The sequence below is a fragment of the Lotus japonicus genome, chromosome 1 (genome assembly GCF_012489685.1).
Source record: "Lotus japonicus ecotype B-129 chromosome 1, LjGifu_v1.2".
NCBI classification, from domain to species: Eukaryota; Viridiplantae; Streptophyta; class Magnoliopsida; order Fabales; family Fabaceae; genus Lotus; species Lotus japonicus.
Window position 1 is genome coordinate 11,444,416 of NC_080041.1, and position 17,876 is coordinate 11,462,291.

A 17,876-nucleotide genomic window follows, 5' to 3' on the forward strand; every position below is an offset into this window, starting at 1 on the left:
AATCAATTCTGAAACTTAGAAGCTATTAACTTAAATTTCTCCTCATAATTAATCATGACTTTATAATTAATTGTAGAAGGATTTCCAAATTATATATCCTCTATGTTGAGTGATTTATAGTAAGGATCCACCATGTATTTGGATCACCTACGACAAAGGTTCTCTACAGCTCTATCCTGCACAATTATAAGTCAATGAATTTTGTAATCAATGGTTAGGATTAATCTAAATAATTTTTTTATTAAATTAAAGAGTTTAGATTGAATTATTAGCTGTAGAAACAACAGAGAATTTGAATTCATCTAATAGGTATTGCTTTCAGGAACTATCCTTAGGGCTATGGCTCTCTGCCTCTGGGTCTCTAAGTAAGATTCCACAGAATTAGACACTTTAAGTCTAATTGATGGACACCCTTCACCAGCTACTGATCCTATCATTGGGATGAAGACTTGAATTTTTATCTTAAGTCACTGTTGGCCACTCAACTTATAAATTGTAGCTGTCACTCAGGCTAGAATTGCTTGAGGAGACAATAGATGATGGTGAAATATCATACCATTCTACAAAGTTTAAATTTATCTGGTTTTAGTGATGTTAGTGGAAAGTGATAGACCTTATTTGAGTATTTGTTGTACCCGGTGCAAACGAGCATCATCACTCATTTTAAGATAAAAAATGAACAATGTTATTTTAGTTTATATTTGATTTAGTGTTTGTGCAGATATAATTTCACGTATTTCAATATAGTAACGAAAAATGTTAGATTTTATCACGTTAATTTCGACATGCTTACCAAAATAAAATGTGAATCTCAACATACATCACTCTTAAGTTCAAAAATCCAAACACAATATTAATAATAAATTTGAATGAAAGTTAATTCAGCAATTAACTGGAACCCAGACATATAGCAATGTCAGTGTTATAGCAAGTTCTGTATATTAAGGACTTGCTCTCCCATAAATTCAATAACTTTATGGTACAACCACCCCGGATGCAGTTAGATCTCTTGTTGACCTATGAGTGCATGATCAATGAAAGCCTAACTACACTTTATTTCGTTTGGAAATTGGCCCATACAGGCATACACTAAGGTGTGCCTAAATATAATCACCAAAGCACACATCTGTTGACTATACAGAGACCATAGAATCTATTTTAGGTAGTTTAAGTGTGTAAAGTCCCTATCTTGACAAGTAAATTAGGTAATGCACTACATATAAAGTTAGAAATATAGAGGCTAGGAAAGAGACAGAAAGCAATGAAGAATGTGAAGTTTTCTTGATGAGTATAATCAACAAAAGTCATTGCTTCAGGAGAAATCTTTAGTGAGTGTCATTATACTTTTGGATCAACACATCGGTTATGTGCATTTTTTATATTTTTTCCCTCTTCACTTATCATATAATCATAATGTTAAAAGGATTTATGTAACACAATTGATTGAATAAAATCAAATGACATCAAGAGTTTTAATAGAGTTCAAACATAATGCATCAGAAATGCTTTATAAGGAGTCTGGAAGGTTTTTTAGTAATAACCATGACAAATCAATACAGTTGTTGGCAAACAACTGAACTAGTAAAATTAAACTTTAAATCTAAGCAAGAAAGGGAGATTCCTAGCATTAGCTGCAACAAATAACTTAGTGGATTCCAGTCCAACATATACATAATTAACCAGCTTTATGTGTTTGACTGCATCCTTATCATTGTAAAGCAAAATATCCACATGGTGAATAAATTAATGTATTTTCTATGGAGTAAAAGATAAGTGAAATAACCAGCTTTATGTGTTTGACTGCATCCTTATAATTGTAAAGCAAAATATCCACATGGTGAATAAACAAATGCATTTTCTATAGAGTAGAGAATAAGTGAAATAGCATTTTGAAATACTAAGTGGAAGGAAGGAATCCTTCTTTAACCCACATGTGCACTAAAAAGAAAAACAAAAAAAGCAAGTATCCACAGAGAATTTAACACATGCAACCACAAGAACTTAAATTGCACTTACCAAAAATTATACTGCAGATAAATCAAGAGACATATTGATGAATAACGTAAAAAAAGGGTCAATAAAAATAATTTTATCTCACAAAACTTCAAAGTTCAAAGAATCAATCAATTTTCATATTACAATATCCAAAAGTTTCTTACATTGTACAGGTAACTGAACAAAGAACTTCTGGTATGTTACTACCAATTCGATAACTTTTACAAGTATCTGGCAATACATGCACTACAATAATTGGAAAAGTTGTCTTTTCCTTCTCTCAGTTTTTTGCACCTGAAGACTGTTTTGCATTAGTGGAACAGCTTCGTATTATAGCTTATATATTAACGTGATTTTGAAGTCTATATATATCAGTGTGCCCAGCACGCCTATATTTCTATCTTCAGCTGCATTCAAATTCCTACAATGTTTTGGTGGGGCTTAGAAGCCAGCAAAAAAATTCATAACACCTATAGATTGCCGAGCAACGGAAGCCCTATCTACATGCAAACAGAACACATGCGTCATATGTATAACCCTTCATTTAGCTGCTCTGGCATTTATGCTTCCAGAGAGGAGGGGCAAAGACAGATCCAAGCCGCGAAGAAAAACTTTCATGATTGGTATTAGGCTATGAAGAAAATGAAGATCATCAGAAAAAGTATTAAAATGCCAAATATCTTGATAAGAAGCCACCGATTTGATGATATTCGGTTGAGATGCCTCAATAAAGAACTGTGTGCTCCTTCAACATTTGCCAATGACTCATCCATGTTGTCATCAATCCTACCCATATCAGTTAGACATAATGCTAATTGTTAGAACAAGTGAACAGCTATAGCTTCAAATACATTTTCTGGTTCAAGCTTTTAACATACTCCAATGTCATATGAGGAGGAAAAAGTAGTGCACCGCAACAATCTGAGTTTCAAATACTCAAGTAAAAAGTTAAGAACCTGATAGCTAGCTCCCCTTGATGGGCAACCATTGTAGCCAAATGTGTGAAGATCCCACTAAGTTCTGTGATAGTAGATTCCACATTGTGAAGAGCAGTTACCCGACTTTGAGCATAATTGTCCTGCCGAGGGACAACCTGCTGTACCAAAGACATTTCCATTTGCTGGGATGGAGCGTTGTCCACAGCTAACCTTCGCCTGCATCAGAAAATTTACCACATGTTGTAGTTTAAGTTAGAAAATATGTACATCCAAAGCATGCATGCCAAGAAAATTTAAGCAATTCACACCCAAAAAGCTACACATAACAACCTAAGGGTAAACTTACCACAGAGCATTCATAAGCATGGTAAGGTGTTTGATAAATAATTGAGACACGACAACCTCCAGATTGAATAACCACATTAAACAACTATATTTTGTGACATTCTGATAATTGTCCATTCAACTAATGGAGGCAAACTATTAAAAGAAAAAAGTGGAATATCGAGATGTTCATAGCTTTAAGTAGGTACGTAATAAATTATAGGGGAATTATGCCAAGAAAATTACTAGTTAACATAACTAATCACATGATATCTATCCAGATTAAACTCAGTCAAAATAAGATACAAAATCCTTGTATTTTTTTTATAAGCAAAAATTGAATTTAAGGAAGCACAAGTGATGCTTCTGCCCTTACAAAGAAAGCTAGACTAGCTTAGAACAAACACAATTGCATAGAAGAAGTTCCACTCCCTAATGTTTAAAGCATACTACCAGTACACAATTACAAAATCCTTGTATTAAGTGCTGAAAAACAAAAGAAAAGCCAAGCTTAACACTTTGACGATTTATAGGACCTGGACAAGAAGTGACTCATAAAACTCACCAATACAATCATCGACCAGATAGTTGAGGATTCAAAAGACAGTGTGTGAAATAAACATAATCTAATTTGCAACTGAATACTGCTAATAACTTAATAGACCAACCATATCCAATTAAAAACAAAAAAATAACTTGCGCCAATATTCATGTTGGGCAAGAAGTTCAATTCATTCAAGCAAAATGCATAAACAAGGATCATTCATGCACACGGAAAGAGAAGGATGTTCAAATAAGTTTGAACTGAGAAAACCTATCCGTTAACCTGCTTGACAGAGCCTCCACAGTCTTAAAATTCCAAGTGGTTCTCAAGTCTCAACATAAAGTTAACCTTTATTTACTTCCCAAGTTCCCATCCGCATTATCTGGTTAATGTGCTAACCAGAAGAAGACTTATCAAAGTTTCTATCCTTTCTCTCATTATCAGGCTAATATTTGATTATGCTTGTTACAGAACTACGGAATGATTAACAGATGCCTTGAAACTATCATCACAAAACCGCAAGAAAGCAACATGCACTCAAAAGAATGTAACCTCTGATAGGCCAATTAATCTGGTCATAAAGGACGGAACTACATATGTTGCAAATTGGCCAGTCCCCCATAGAGAAAAAAACATTAGAATAATATTCAAATGTTATATTTGCCCCCTCAAAATATTTTTGTTGTCTCCTCTAATTAGTCATTGTTAATTTTACTAATGTGTGTAACATTTTTGCTCCCCTTACCTAATTTCCCTAGTTCTGTCCTTACTTGTCTCTACCTGGTGAGTTATGCAGAGGAGCATTGGGCTGGGATGGATCACCCTTGGGAGTCACATGCTATTGCGTGTGAATGAGGACATTGAAAAGGTTAGGGGTGGGAAATAAAGGGAAGTTAGGGGACTTTTTTGGACAGGAAAGATCACAGCTGAAGTTTTTTATGGCTGAAAGAAGGGCAACCTGTGTAAAGCACCTCTGTTTTTTCGTTCTTCTTCATTTTCTTTCTGTCCTTCCATTTTGTGTCTGGTTCTCTGAGATCATTCTCTGCTTGTAAGGATTTTATTTCTGTTTAATTAAGTAAGTACAATGCTCCTTTGGTCTTCCCATTTTTTTGTTCTTCTTAGTTTGGGTTTTATCAAACTCAAATACAGTCACTGTACTATGATCCATGAGAACCAAATGAAAGCCACTTTTTTTTCATAAATTATACTTTTAAAGTGTTATTTGGAGTTCTTAGACCAACATATAACAATGCTACATAAAAATGAAAATTTTGATCTTACAGTGTAAAAAGAAATTATAACAAACCTTAGTTGATTTCCTGCTGGAGCTCCATTTGGTGGTAATCTGCATGCGACAGACACTTATAATCATTTTAACAGCAATAAAATTTCAGAGACCTATCATTTCTAACATGAATAAATAAAATATATACATAAATACAGATTAATGATTTGTAAATACATAGAATGAGAGGATCTTCAGAACGTACAATTTTTTAAAGACATAAATTTAAATAAATAATTACAGTATAGCACAGCCAAACTACAGTATCATCATTACATAGAAAATTGAGATCAGCTGACATAGTTCATTGTAAGTTCCCACTTTTTTGCGACACCCCAGACACATGTTCAATGCCAAAACTTGTAATTATTGCATTACATTCTAAAGAAGCCAAAAATTTGTCAGTGGTAGAACTGTAGAAGTACTTAGGGCTAGAAAATAATTATTAGTTAAGAGATTTTTACAATGTTCCACCAGGTCTTACTTATATGTTTAAAGCAGCATACCAAAAATGAATGCCTGAAAGGGAATCTAATAAAAGGCTAGTGATTATTATTCCTCTCAAAAAGTTTACGGCATAGTTCAGGACTTCATGTTTAAGCCTTTAAGTCGTACATTCATATTGGAATTCGGAAGAGTAAATTTACTCAATTTGGTCTACCCTTGCACTATTCAGGAGTTCTTTGCCAACTCTAAGATTTAAATCTTTCAGCAAGACAAACAAGGATCACCTATCAATTAACATAGGAAATATATACATGTTTGTTTCTCATACATGACTATCACACTGTCTATTACTTATCTAGTGTTAGGTACCAGAAAAATGTAATAGGAAAGAAGAAAACTGAATGCTATTAAGGCACTGAATCCTCTGGTATGAACCCAGAAGCAGTGTTTAGGGAAATACAAGAAGGAAATGACAAGAAGGAAAATAACAAGATAAACTTGAGCAATTCGAGAGTGCTCAATCTCTCCCAGTCCAGACTAATTTCTGCCTACCTCACTCTCTCTCCAAAACCAACATATATTCCCTAGGTTGATACCCTATGGTCCCCCCCTCACCCATGTGGGTGTTGCCACCTCATTAGTCGGTTATCTTGGGATCCAAGCTTCTAGAAGGTGGATCTTCAGGTACAGCTGTCCCTTGCTTGGGCCTCCTCTCATAGACTTTGCCAAATCTGGGCCTAGAGTGTGGGTTTGCAACATCTCTCCCCCCTTGAAGAATCACCTTGTCCTCAAGGTGATGATTAGGGAATTGTTCCAGCAGAGCAGTGTAGTCTTCCCAGGAATCTTCAAAAGTTGGAAGATCCTTCCATCTAACCAAAACTTCAATGCTCCCATTCTCCTTCTGTCTTGTTCCCAGAATAGTTTCTGGTTCTACTAAGAGCTCCCAATCTTCTGTTAATGAGCTGGGTAATGGTTGGCAAGGAGTTCCCTCATTAATTGCCTTCTTGAGCAAGGAAATGTGAAATACTGGATGGACTAGACTGCCCTCTGGTAATTGCAACTTGTAAGCAACAGGGTTGATCTTGTCTATCACTAAAAAGGGTCCATAGTACCTTGGACTAAGCTTCTGATTTTTCCTTTTAGCCAGGCTTTTGAGCTTATAAGGCTGTATCTTGAGGTATACCATGTCCCCAATCTCAAACTGCACATCTCTCCTGTGTTTATTGGCCTGCTGTTTCATTCTGTTCTGGGCTTTTTCCAGATTTTCTTTGAGCTCTTCCAGAAGTAGGTTCCTCTCAGCAGTCATCCTTTCAACTTCCTCTACTGAAGTTAAAGAATCAGTCCCCTTGATGATCACAGGTGCTTCCCTCCCATATAATGCCTTGAAGGGTGTGGTTTTGATGGCAGAATGGTAGTTGGTGTTGTACCAAAATTCTGCCCAACACAACCACTTAGGCCACTGTTTGGGTTTGGTCCCAGTCACACACCTAAGATAGGTCTCCACACATTTGTTTACAATCTCAGTCTGTCCATCTGTTTGTTGGTGGTATGCAGAACTAAATTTCAATTTGGTTCCTGCTAATTTGAATAGTTCTGTCCAGAAGGTGCTTAGGAAAACTCTGTCTCTATTAGAGACTATGGATGTAGGAAATCCATGTAGTTTGACTACCTCCTTGATAAAGAGTTCTGCAACTTCTTTTGCATTATAAGGGTGTGAGAGTGCAAAGAAGTGAGCATACTTGGTGAATCTGTCCACTACTACCAGTATTGTGTCTTTTCCCATGGTTTTAGGTAGCCCCCCAATGAAATCCATGGAAATGTCAGTCCATACCTGAGTAGGGATGGGTAGTGGTTGTAGGAAACCAGCTGGGCTGAGTACTTCATATTTGTTCCTTTGACAGATTTCACATTTATGTACATAACTCTGAATATCCAGCTTCATCCCTTCCCAGAAAAAGAGAGCAGAAATCCTCTTATAGGTTCTGAAAATGCCTGCATGCCCTCCTTGTTTAGAGTCATGGAACTCTTGTAATATGGTGAGAATTTTCCCAGACCCCTTGGGAATGACAATCCTTCCTTTATAAAGTAATCTCCTTCTCCTCAATTGGTACCCTGCCACAGAAGTGCCTTGAGTGACCAGCTCTTGCATGATTTTCCTATATTTTTCCTCTGCCATAATCTCAGTTTCTAAATCCTCCCAATCTGCACAATGAACTGAAGATATAGCTGAGAATTGCATTTTTCTGGATAAGGCATTTGCTGCCTTATTCTCAATCCCTGGCTTGTATTTGATTTCAAAATCAAATCCCATTAATTTGGATACCCATTTCTGCTGTTCCTCTCCCATCAACCTCTGTTCAGCTAAGAATCTTAGGCTCTCCTGATCTGTATGTATGATGAATTTCTGCCCTAGGAGATAATGTCTCCATTTCTGAACTGCAATCACTACTGCCATTAATTCTCTCTCATATACAGACTTGGCCTGTGCTCTTTCTGAAAGTGTCTTACTCATATAAGCCACTGGTTTCCCATCTTGCATTAGTACAGCCCCTAACCCTTTTCCTGATGCATCAGTCTCTAGGACAAAGGTTTTTGCAAAATTTGGCACTGCCAAAACTGGCACAGTTGTCATGATCACCTTCAGATTCTCAAAATCCTGAGCTGCCTCTTCACTCCAACTGAAGTTGTTCTTTTTGAGTAAATGGTTGAGAGGTTGGGCCAGCTTACTATAATTCTTCACAAATTTCCTATAATACCCTGTTAACCCAAGGAAACCTCTTAATCCTTTCACATCTTTTGGAGTGGGCCAGTTCAACATATCTTTGATTTTGTTAGGGTCAGCAGCTACCCCTTGTCCTGATATCACATGCCCCAAATACACCAATTCCAGTTGACCAAAAGAACATTTCTTTTGGTTTGCCACCAGATGGTTATCCTCTAAAGCTTGCAAAACTTTCCTCAAGTGTTCCCTATGCTTTTCCTCGCTCTCACTGTAGATCAAGATATCATCAAAAAATACAAGTGCAAATTTTCTAAGATAGGGCTTCAAGACTTGGTTCATGAGTGCTTGAAAGGTTGAGGGTGCTTTGGATAGGCCAAATGGTAGGACTAGGTATTCATAGTGGCCCTCATGGGTTCTGAAAGCAGTCTTAGGAATGTCTTCCTCTCTCATTCTAATCTGGTGATAACCATATTTCAAATCAAGTTTTGAAAAAACCACAGCTGCTCCTATTTCATCTAACAGTTCATCAATAATTGGTATAGGGAATTTGTCAGGGATTGTAAGCTTGTTGAGGGCTCTATAATCCACACAAAATCGCCACCCTCCATCTTTCTTTTTCACCAATATAGCAGGACTACCACTTGTACTGGGTCTAATGATCCCTGCCTTGAGCATGTCTTTTACTAATTTTTCAATCTCATTTTTCTGATAGAATGGATACCTGTAGGGTCTACTGTTGGGTATGGAAGCTCCTTCTTGAAGCAAAATGGCATGATCCGTTGCTCTCTTGGGAGGTAGCCCCTTTGGCTCTTGAAAAACTTCAGGAAATTCTGCTAGGATTCCCTCTATCTCTTCTGAAATCTCAGTTGCAATCCTTGGATCCTCAGTCAACCCCTCATAAGAGAGGTAATATGCTTCCCCCTCCTTCTCCATAGTCTTTTTAATAGATTTCCATCCTGCAGCAATCTTACACCAGGATGGCTCCCCTTGTAAGAACACTTTCTGTCCTTGAACCTCCCATTGAATGGTCAGCTTTTGGAAATTTGCTCTAATGTTGCCAAGACTAGCAAGCCAATCCATTCCCAGCACCACTTCTGTTCCCCCTAGGCCTAGGATGAAAAAATGTTGAGTAATGGGAATCCCCTGAACCTCTAGCTTCAGGTTCTTACATACTCCGGAATTTCTCTCCCTAGCCCCATTTCCCACCTCCACTATGTACTCTGAAGTGGCAATCACAGGTATGTCTAGTTCCACCACCAGCTCTTGTGAAATGAAGTTGCTGGTTGCCCCACAATCCACCAATATCAGAACTTCTATGCTCCCAATCTTACCTGTGACCTTGAAAGATCTATTAGAGGTTAACCCTTCCTTGCTATTCAGGGATAATTGCAGCACCTTTCCTTCCAAAATGAATTCCCCATCCTCAACCTCTTCGAAAACCTCATCTTCCTCTTCTTCCTCTTCCCCCTCTACCAGAATCAATTGATAATTCCTCATGGCACATATGTGCTCCCTTCCCCACTTCTCCCCACACTTAAAGCATAACCCCTTTTAACACCTCTATGTCAGCGTTTCTCATGGGTGCAGCTAAGAGCTCGAAGGCTTCTCGATATTCCATGACGCTACCCTTCTGTTTGGCACTGAGCAGAGGTCCGAACGGGTTCTGGACAAGATCCGGTTGGAAACGGCGGATCAGAGCTTGTTTGAACGGTTCCCAAGCTCGCTCCTAAGCTTGCTCTTCCCACCACTGGAACCAGCTGAGGGCACGATCTTCCATGGCGATCATGACCATCTCGATCTTCTCCCTCTCTTCGACCCGACTGAGTCTGAAAAAACGCTCGACCTTCGTTATCCAGCCATACGCGTCGCTTCCGTTGAACATCGGAATGTCGACTCGCCTTCCCGTGACCGCTCGCAGATGGTGACGGTGATGATAGTGTTCGTGCTGCTCACGATCGTGCGTCGCAGCTCGAGACCAAGAGCGCGACCCGGGTTGTGACCCGATATCGCTTCTCCTTGCGGTGACTGAGCTCGCATCGCGTGAGGTTCTTCGATGGCGTGGGGTGTTGGAACGACCCCTTCGTCGGTTGTCGCGACTCAGGAAGAGTCGTCGGAGCTCCTCAAACTGTTCGTGAGCCACTTCCTTCATCTCGGTGAGGGAACGCTCCAAGTTGTCAACCCGATTCTCCATAGCGCTGCGGGTGAGTACCATACAAAGCTCCCTTTGGATCGGGAGTTCTAATACCAATGTTAGGTACCAGAAAAATGTAATAGGAAAGAAGAAAACTGAATGCTATTAAGGCACTGAATCCTCTGGTATGAACCCAGAAGCAGTGTTTAGGGAAATACAAGAAGGAAATGACAAGAAGGAAAATAACAAGATAAACTTGAGCAATTCGAGAGTGCTCAATCTCTCCCAGTCCAGACTAATTTCTGCCTACCTCACTCTCTCTCCAAAACCAACATATATTCCCTAGGTTGATACCCTATGGTCCCCCCCTCACCCATGTGGGTGTTGCCACCTCATTAGTCGGTTATCTTGGGATCCAAGCTTCTAGAAGGTGGATCTTCAGGTACAGCTGTCCCTTGCTTGGGCCTCCTCTCATAGACTTTGCCAAATCTGGGCCTAGAGTGTGGGTTTGCAACATCTAGTTAAGAAAGTATCAAGGTTGAACTAGTCAATCTTTTTTCCGGTACAAGAACTAAGGCTTTATTATGCTATTGTGTGGAAAAGAAGTTTGGATAGTCAGAAAATAATTCATAAATCATGTCAAGAAGGATGAAATGAAACAAACATATGGTCAGATTGACCAACCCATGATACAAAACCCAGGGCTGAGTTCAAGAATAAGAAACTTTGGAAGAAACAAAATTGGATACACCAACAGCTAACCCCTATCTTGGTGCAGAAACATGGTAGAAAGTAACAACCACGGCAGCCAGGTTTTTCATGTTTTCATATTGTGCCAGATTCCCTAGTGTTAAATTATGGAAGTTGGGAATGGAATATTTATGTAAGGGCATACCAATGAATGTTAACATATGACATGAAAAAAAAATTGACTCACCCTGATGTCTCTTGCAAATTTTCAGATGCATTTGATGAATTTGACCAAGGTGGTGGCTCAGTTGCTGGCTTTGGCTGATGCTGGAAAGGGTTCTCTCTCGCTGCGGTCTTGGAAAATATCTGCCTCCTATTCTCATGAGCCTTGATATTCTGGGACATACACACACATTGCACAACATAGACAACATTAGGTGAGAAAAATATCAAGACATGTAATATGCATACAAAATTGAGGCAATCCGCAATTTGGTTCTTAAATATGTTACATGTTACTTCTGTTGTTTTTGTCCCTGAAACTATACACATTGGAAACCTAAACAGTGAACTTGTTTGCAAATTAACAACTTTAGCGGGGTGAACTTCTTATCGAGTCAACTTCGTTGCCAAATTTGAATAATTACAAACTTCCCAGCATCAAAACAACACAAATAACACTTTCCATCCAATCAATACCAAATTATACATTCACTCTAGAAGATCAAAACAAAATCAGTTTTCGATTAACCAACCTCTGTCCTTGCAGTCAAGACATCTTGAAGGTGCTTTGTGGCCCCCATTAGCCTGCCCTTCAAGTCATCACAAACAGCAGTTGAATGCACACTCCTATCCTCCGAGTAATTCCCTTCAGCCATATCCATTTGCTGAATGTTTTGCAAATCCGAAAGCGCCGAATTCAACGCAGTGATATCATTCTTAATCAAACCCGTCAATTCTTGTATTTCCACCATCGGATCATTAAACATAGACGATTTCTTCGCCACTGGAAAAATCTCACACAATACAATTTATACTACTATTACTTCAACAATTCTCAGTTTCTGAAATAGCTACATTGATATTCATCAACATTATTTGAATAACGAGTTTCTAATTGAAATTCAATTTGCAAAGCTGAATCTACCTGGAATCAATTTCGTTAATTCTAATACAAGCTAGTTACGAACTTACACTGAGCGAGTCTGGCGATCTTCTGTGAGGTTTCATGGATTCCCAACCCGATTCGCGAGGCCTTGCGGTTGAATTCGGATCTGGAATATGAGGAAGCTTGAGACGTCGCCGGAGCATTCTCCGGCTGGTTTCGCGGCGCGGTGGCTCCTCCGATCTTCTTCAGAGTCTCCGTCAGTGACCGGAACTCCGACGTGCGGTCACGGTATGTGGATGCCATCGGAGAGAGGTTTCTTCAATTCCGAGATCTCATGAACGCGATTTCAGTTTCAGCATCGAATGGGAAGGGAACTTCGTAAGAAACTGGGTCCCACTGCCACGCCAACTAGGTGTGTAATGAACCGGATTGGTTCGGATGTTAAATACACTCAACCCCTCAAGATTTGTTAGAATTACACTCCACCCCATTCTTATCTAAAATCTACACCCCACCCTAGACTGAGCGGGACATAAGGATTCCTTATGCCCGCCCAAATCAGGCAATCAGATGAACGAATGCAGTCAGGGCGGAATTTGCCAAACAACAAGGAATCCCGCCCCTTCCTTTAGATGGGCCCACAAGCCAGCTGGAAGATTCCATTAGATTTATCTTATATGCATAGAGGCTTGGGCCCCGGTTGTCAGGCCCAAGTACAGGAAAGGTCCACATCATGATCACTCCCTCTATAAAAGGAGAGGTCAACACCTTGTAAAAAGGACCTTTTGAACATTTAATGAGAATATTCCTTTTATGATATTTTTGTCATTTTAGTGCTTTGCTAGGGTTTACTTTCTGTCATTCTCTTACGTAAGTTTTCCCTAGTACAGAACATTGGCGTCGTCTGTGGGTCTAACCTCGATCTACTAGTTGACGTAGAGAGTGAGCGTTAAGATCCATGGAAACCCGTTCGTGCGGTGTGGGCCGACGTGATCATCGCCGGAGGGGTGGTGGTCGTCAGGGCGGCCGCGGCGGCGGACGATACAACAACCGTGAAATACCTCAGGAGCAGGAGCAGGAGGCTTCCTCGGAAGGGGTTCACTCAGTGGCGCAGTCACCAGCGTCGTTGGTGAATGTAGCTCCGGGGAGACCCTCAGATCTGATAGCTAAATCAGATCCAGGAGTCAGGCGACGTTCAACGCCGCCTGAATATGTGAATCTGGAAGACCTCAAAAACAGCGCTCGGAGAAAAGCACAAGAAGTAGTGACGGGAATCACACCGGCGGCTTTGCAACAAATGTTGGATACTTTGCAAAAAGTACAAAGCCAAAACGAGCAGTTGCAAGCCCAGGTGGAGTATTTAACCCAGCGGCAAGATTATAAGCAAGGACAACGGCTCGAGGCTGAGGACGTCGTCGAGTTTCAGCCTTTTGTTCCCGCCATCACAAAGGTGGGTATACCAAAGCATCTGCAAACAATGGCTTTGGACGCCTTTTCAGGCGAATCTGACCTCATGGAACACTTGCGTTACTTTAACACCAAAATGGTTATTGGTGGGGCAACAGATGAGGTGAAGTGTAGATTGTTACCATCAACTTTCAAGGGGATGGCGATGCAATGGTTCATCCGACAGCCGCCCTTCTCCATTGACAATTTTACAGATTTGTCTACTAAATTCTTAACTCAATTCTCCGCCAACAAAACTACCAAAGCAACCATGTTTGACCTTATCAGCATACATCAACAGCCAGGAGAGAAGCTCAAGAACTACATGGCGCGATTCAGTAAAATGGCTGTTCAACTGGAGGAAGACAACCCGGATGTGTGCCTGGCGTCCTTCAAAAATGGCCTCAAGGCGGGGGATTTGAATCGAGATTTAACCAGGCGACCGGCGAAAGACATGATGGATCTTCGTGCTCGCGTTCAGGAATTCATTTTGATTGAGCAAGATGATCAAAAGAAGCAAGAAAGGGAGGAGGGGTGAAAACACGTCCAGCCTGGCGGAGTTTCGCAGGAAAAACACAAAACTAGAAAGGAAACAAGGGTAGCTCAAACTCCACGTATTCCAAGACCCGGCCCCTATCAAAATTCCAAACCCGGGTTCCAGAATACATGGCACAGAAATCCCCAAGGTACCACTGCAGCCCCGGCTGGCCCAACAAGGAGCCTCGCCAACTCTTGTCCCACTTACTAAATTGAATGCCCCCCTAAGCAGTATCTTAAAAGCAGTTGCACAGACAAATGCGGTGCAATATCCGCCACCTCCTAGGCGACCACCAGCTAATGTGGATACAAACCGATGGTGTGAGTATCACAAAACGTTGGGGCACACCACAGATAATTGTTGGAACTTAAGGCGGGAGATTGATAGGTTGATCAAGGCTGGCCATCTGGCGAATTTTGTTAAAGAGGCAGCAACGTCAGAGGCCACTAAGGTGACTCAGGGGGACAGGGGCAAAGGGAAAGAGATAGTGGAGGAGTTGGGCGACCCTGTTGGTGAATGCTCATCCATTGCAGGAGGATTTGGAGGGGGCGTGATTTCAAGCAAGGATAGAAAGCGTTATGTGGCGGCTGTACATTCCGTGCATGAGGCGTATGAGGGCGAGTGTTGGTTGAATCACTCTCCCATTATATTCACCCCTCAGGATTTTGCACATGTTATTCCTCATGAAAACGATCCGATTGTAGTGACAATCAGGGTCAACAATTACATGACGAAAAAAGTGTTTCTAGACCAGGGATCTTCGGCGGACATCATTTACGGGGATGCCTTTGATCGCCTGGGGTTAAAAGAGTCAGACTTGAAACCATATACTGGAACCCTGGTGGGGTTTACAGGGGACCGTGTCAATGTGCGAGGATATGTTGAAGTATCAACGGCCTTTGGCGAGGGGGATTTTGTTAAAAAATTTCAGGTGAAGTATTTGGTATTGGCATGTAGAGCCAATTACAACGTACTCTTGGGGCGGGACACCCTTAACAAGTTGTGTGCCGTAATTTCAACCGCACATTTAACTGTTAAGTACCCGGCCTGTAATGGGAAGGTTGGCGTCCTTCGAGTGGATCAGAATGCAGCAAGGGAGTGTTACCTTAGAAGTGTGGCTCTCTATGGGAAAGGCCGCCAAGGAAAGTCCACACGAAGGGTTTAGCTTGGACCCAAGAGATGACGCTGATGATTTCCGCCCACAACCTTTGGAAGAAACAAAATCAGCACAGATTAAAGATAAGGTTCTGAAAATCGGCAGCGGCTTAACAAAGGAACAAGAAGAAAGATTGATCACCTTGTTGGGCGAGAATTTGGATCTTTTTGCATGGACAATTAATGACGTGCCAGGCATCGATCCCAACGTAATCACTCATAAGTTGGCAATACGGCCAGGAGCAAAACCAGTCATCCAACCAAGGCGAAGGATGAGCGATGAAAAGAACAAGGCGGTACAAGTAGAAACTGAGAAGTTGATCAAGGCACAATTTATTCGTGAGGTGCAGTACCCAACCTGGCTCGCCAACGTAGTGATGGTCAAGAAAGCTAATGGAAAGTGGAGAATGTGCACGGATTACACAAATCTGAACAAGGTGTGTCCCAAAGATTCATATCCTCTTCAAAATGTTGATAAGTTGGTAGACGGGGCTTCTGGCAACGAAATTTTAAGTCTAATGGATGCATATTCTGGCTACAATCAAATAATGATGCATCCTTCGGATGAGGAAAGTACGGCGTTCATGACTAACCAGGCGAATTATTGTTACAAAATCATGCCTTTTGGATTGAAAAATGCTGGAGCCACATATCAACGCCTCATGGATAAAAATTTTTCAAAGCAAGTTGGAAGAAATATGGAAGTGTATGTAGACGACATGATTGTTAAGTCAACCAAGTCGAAGGATCACGGCGACGATCTTAAGGAAGCCTTTGCTCAGCTAAGAAAAAATCAAATGAAGTTAAATCCTGAGAAATGTTCATTTGGGATTCAAGGGGGAAAGTTTTTGGGTTTCATGATAACATCAAGAGGGATTGAAGTAAACCCAGATAAAGGCAAGGCGATCTTGGAAATGAAAAGTCCAACAAGTGTCAAGGAAGTACAGCGATTAACGGGACGCATGGCTGCTTTAGCACGTTTCTTGCCAATGGCGGGAGACAAAGCGGCTCCGTTCTTTACCTGTTTGAAAAAGAATTCCAAGTTTCAATGGACAGAGGAATGTGAGCAAGCTTTTTCCAAGTTGAAAGAATCATTAGCAACGTTGCCGGTGCTATCCAAACCAACGCCAGGCGTTCCTTTGATGCTCTACCTGGCGGTCACGGATAGGGCGGTCAGCACGGTGTTGCTTCAAGAAGAAGGAAAGAAGCAGAAGATTATACATTTTGTGAGTCATACCCTACAAGGTGCTGAATTGCGCTACCAGAAAATTGAGAAGGCGGCCTTAGCAATTCTAAAAACTGCAAGACGCCTCAGGCCATATTTTCAAAGTTTCTCAATCAGGGTTAAAACTGATGTTCCTTTAAGACAGGTACTCCAGAAGCCCGACTTGTCTGGGCGGTTAGTCAGCTGGTCAGTCGAGTTGTCTGAGTATGATATACAGTATGAGCCAAGGGGACAAGTTACAATCCAAAGCTTGATCGATTTCGTGACTGAATTAACACCCATGGAAGGCGAGAAAACCCAAGGCGAGTGGATCCTGTCTGTTGATGGATCCTCAAACAACACCGGAAGTGGAGCTGGAATAACTATTGAAAGCCCGGATAAGATGGTCATTGAACAATCTTTGAAATTCGAGTTCAAGGCAAGCAACAACCAATCAGAGTACGAGGCTCTAATCGCCGGACTAAGGCTGGTCATTGAATTAGGCGTTCAGAAATTGTTCATCAAGGGCGACTCACAGCTGGTTGTTAAACAGGTAAATGGCGAGTATCAAGTCAAGGATCTGCAACTTTCAAAGTACCTGGAAGTGGTGCGTAGATTAATGATGGAGATAGGGAAGATCAGAATAGAACATGTTCCAAGAAGTCAAAACGAAAGGGCTGATGTGCTAGCAAAATTGGCTAGCACGGGGCGATTGGGCAATTATCAAACAGTCATTCAGGAAACTCTACATCGCCCCAGTATTGACTTGGTGGAAGTAAGGTTAAAGTCAGTGAAGTCAGTTATCGAAGGCGAACCTTCGTGGATGGAGCCAATCAAGACTTTCCTCAAAGATCCTCCTAAGGACAATGCCCTGAATACAAAAGAAAGGCGTAGGGAGGCTAGTTTTTACACGTTGGTAGATGGTGAACTATATCGACGGGGAATTATGTCTCCTATGCTTAAATGTATCGACACGAGAGATGCCCAGGGAGTCATGGCGGAGGTCCACGAAGGGGTATGTTCTAGCCACATAGGGGGGCGATCGTTGGCAGTAAAGGTGTTAAGGGCAGGATTTTACTGGCCGACGATGAAGAGGGATTGTCTAGAATATGTAAAGAAGTGTGAAAAGTGTCAAGTTTTTTCTGACTTACATAAAGCCCCGCCTGAAGAGTTAACAACCATGATGGCACCTTGGCCCTTTGCTATGTGGGGGACTGACATTCTAGGACCTTTCCCAGTAGCTAAAGCTCAACTGAAGTATATCATTGTGGCGGTTGATTATTTTACCAAGTGGATAGAAGCGGAAGCAGTGGCGACTATCACAGCCGCCAAGGTCAGGAGTTTCCTAT

At 41.1% G+C, this 17,876-nt stretch overlaps 2 protein-coding genes across 2 annotated transcripts; one reads left to right on the plus strand and one right to left on the minus strand.

The window, feature by feature from the left end:
- Positions 1 to 2,110: 2,110 nt before the first annotated feature.
- On the minus strand, positions 2,111 to 12,579 carry LOC130733605 (syntaxin-31). The gene is made up of 6 exons (XM_057585832.1): positions 12,271 to 12,579; positions 11,832 to 12,082; positions 11,324 to 11,472; positions 5,108 to 5,146; positions 2,952 to 3,149; positions 2,111 to 2,781 (listed from the first exon to the last, which is right to left on the minus strand). The coding sequence occupies exons 1-6, from the start codon at positions 12,485 to 12,487 to the stop codon at positions 2,622 to 2,624; spliced, it is 1,014 nt and encodes a 337-aa protein (XP_057441815.1). The 5' UTR covers positions 12,488 to 12,579; the 3' UTR covers positions 2,111 to 2,621.
- Positions 12,580 to 13,661: 1,082 nt separating this feature from the next.
- Positions 13,662 to 17,768, plus strand: LOC130724763 (uncharacterized). The gene is made up of 5 exons (XM_057576069.1): positions 13,662 to 13,804; positions 14,400 to 14,791; positions 15,519 to 16,125; positions 16,246 to 17,542; positions 17,754 to 17,768. The coding sequence occupies exons 1-5, from the start codon at positions 13,662 to 13,664 to the stop codon at positions 17,766 to 17,768; spliced, it is 2,454 nt and encodes an 817-aa protein (XP_057432052.1).
- The last annotated feature ends 108 nt before the right edge of the window (positions 17,769 to 17,876 follow it).

Coding starts and splice junctions, on each gene's coding strand:
- LOC130733605 (XM_057585832.1), bottom strand. CDS start 12,487: ATGGCATCCACATACCGTGACCGCACGTCGGAGTTCCGGTCACTGACG. Junction 12,083..12,270: donor GATCGCCAGACTCGCTCAGT/GTAAGTTCGTAA, acceptor AGATTTTTCCAG/TGGCGAAGAAATCGTCTATG. Junction 5,147..11,323: donor AATTTGCAAGAGACATCAGG/GTGAGTCAATTT, acceptor TGTCGCATGCAG/ATTACCACCAAATGGAGCTC.
- LOC130724763 (XM_057576069.1), top strand. CDS start 13,662: ATGGCTTTGGACGCCTTTTCAGGCGAATCTGACCTCATGGAACACTTG. Junction 13,805..14,399: donor AAGGGGATGGCGATGCAATG/GTTCATCCGACA, acceptor CCCCCTAAGCAG/TATCTTAAAAGCAGTTGCAC. Junction 14,792..15,518: donor TGAGGCGTATGAGGGCGAGT/GTTGGTTGAATC, acceptor ATGACGTGCCAG/GCATCGATCCCAACGTAATC.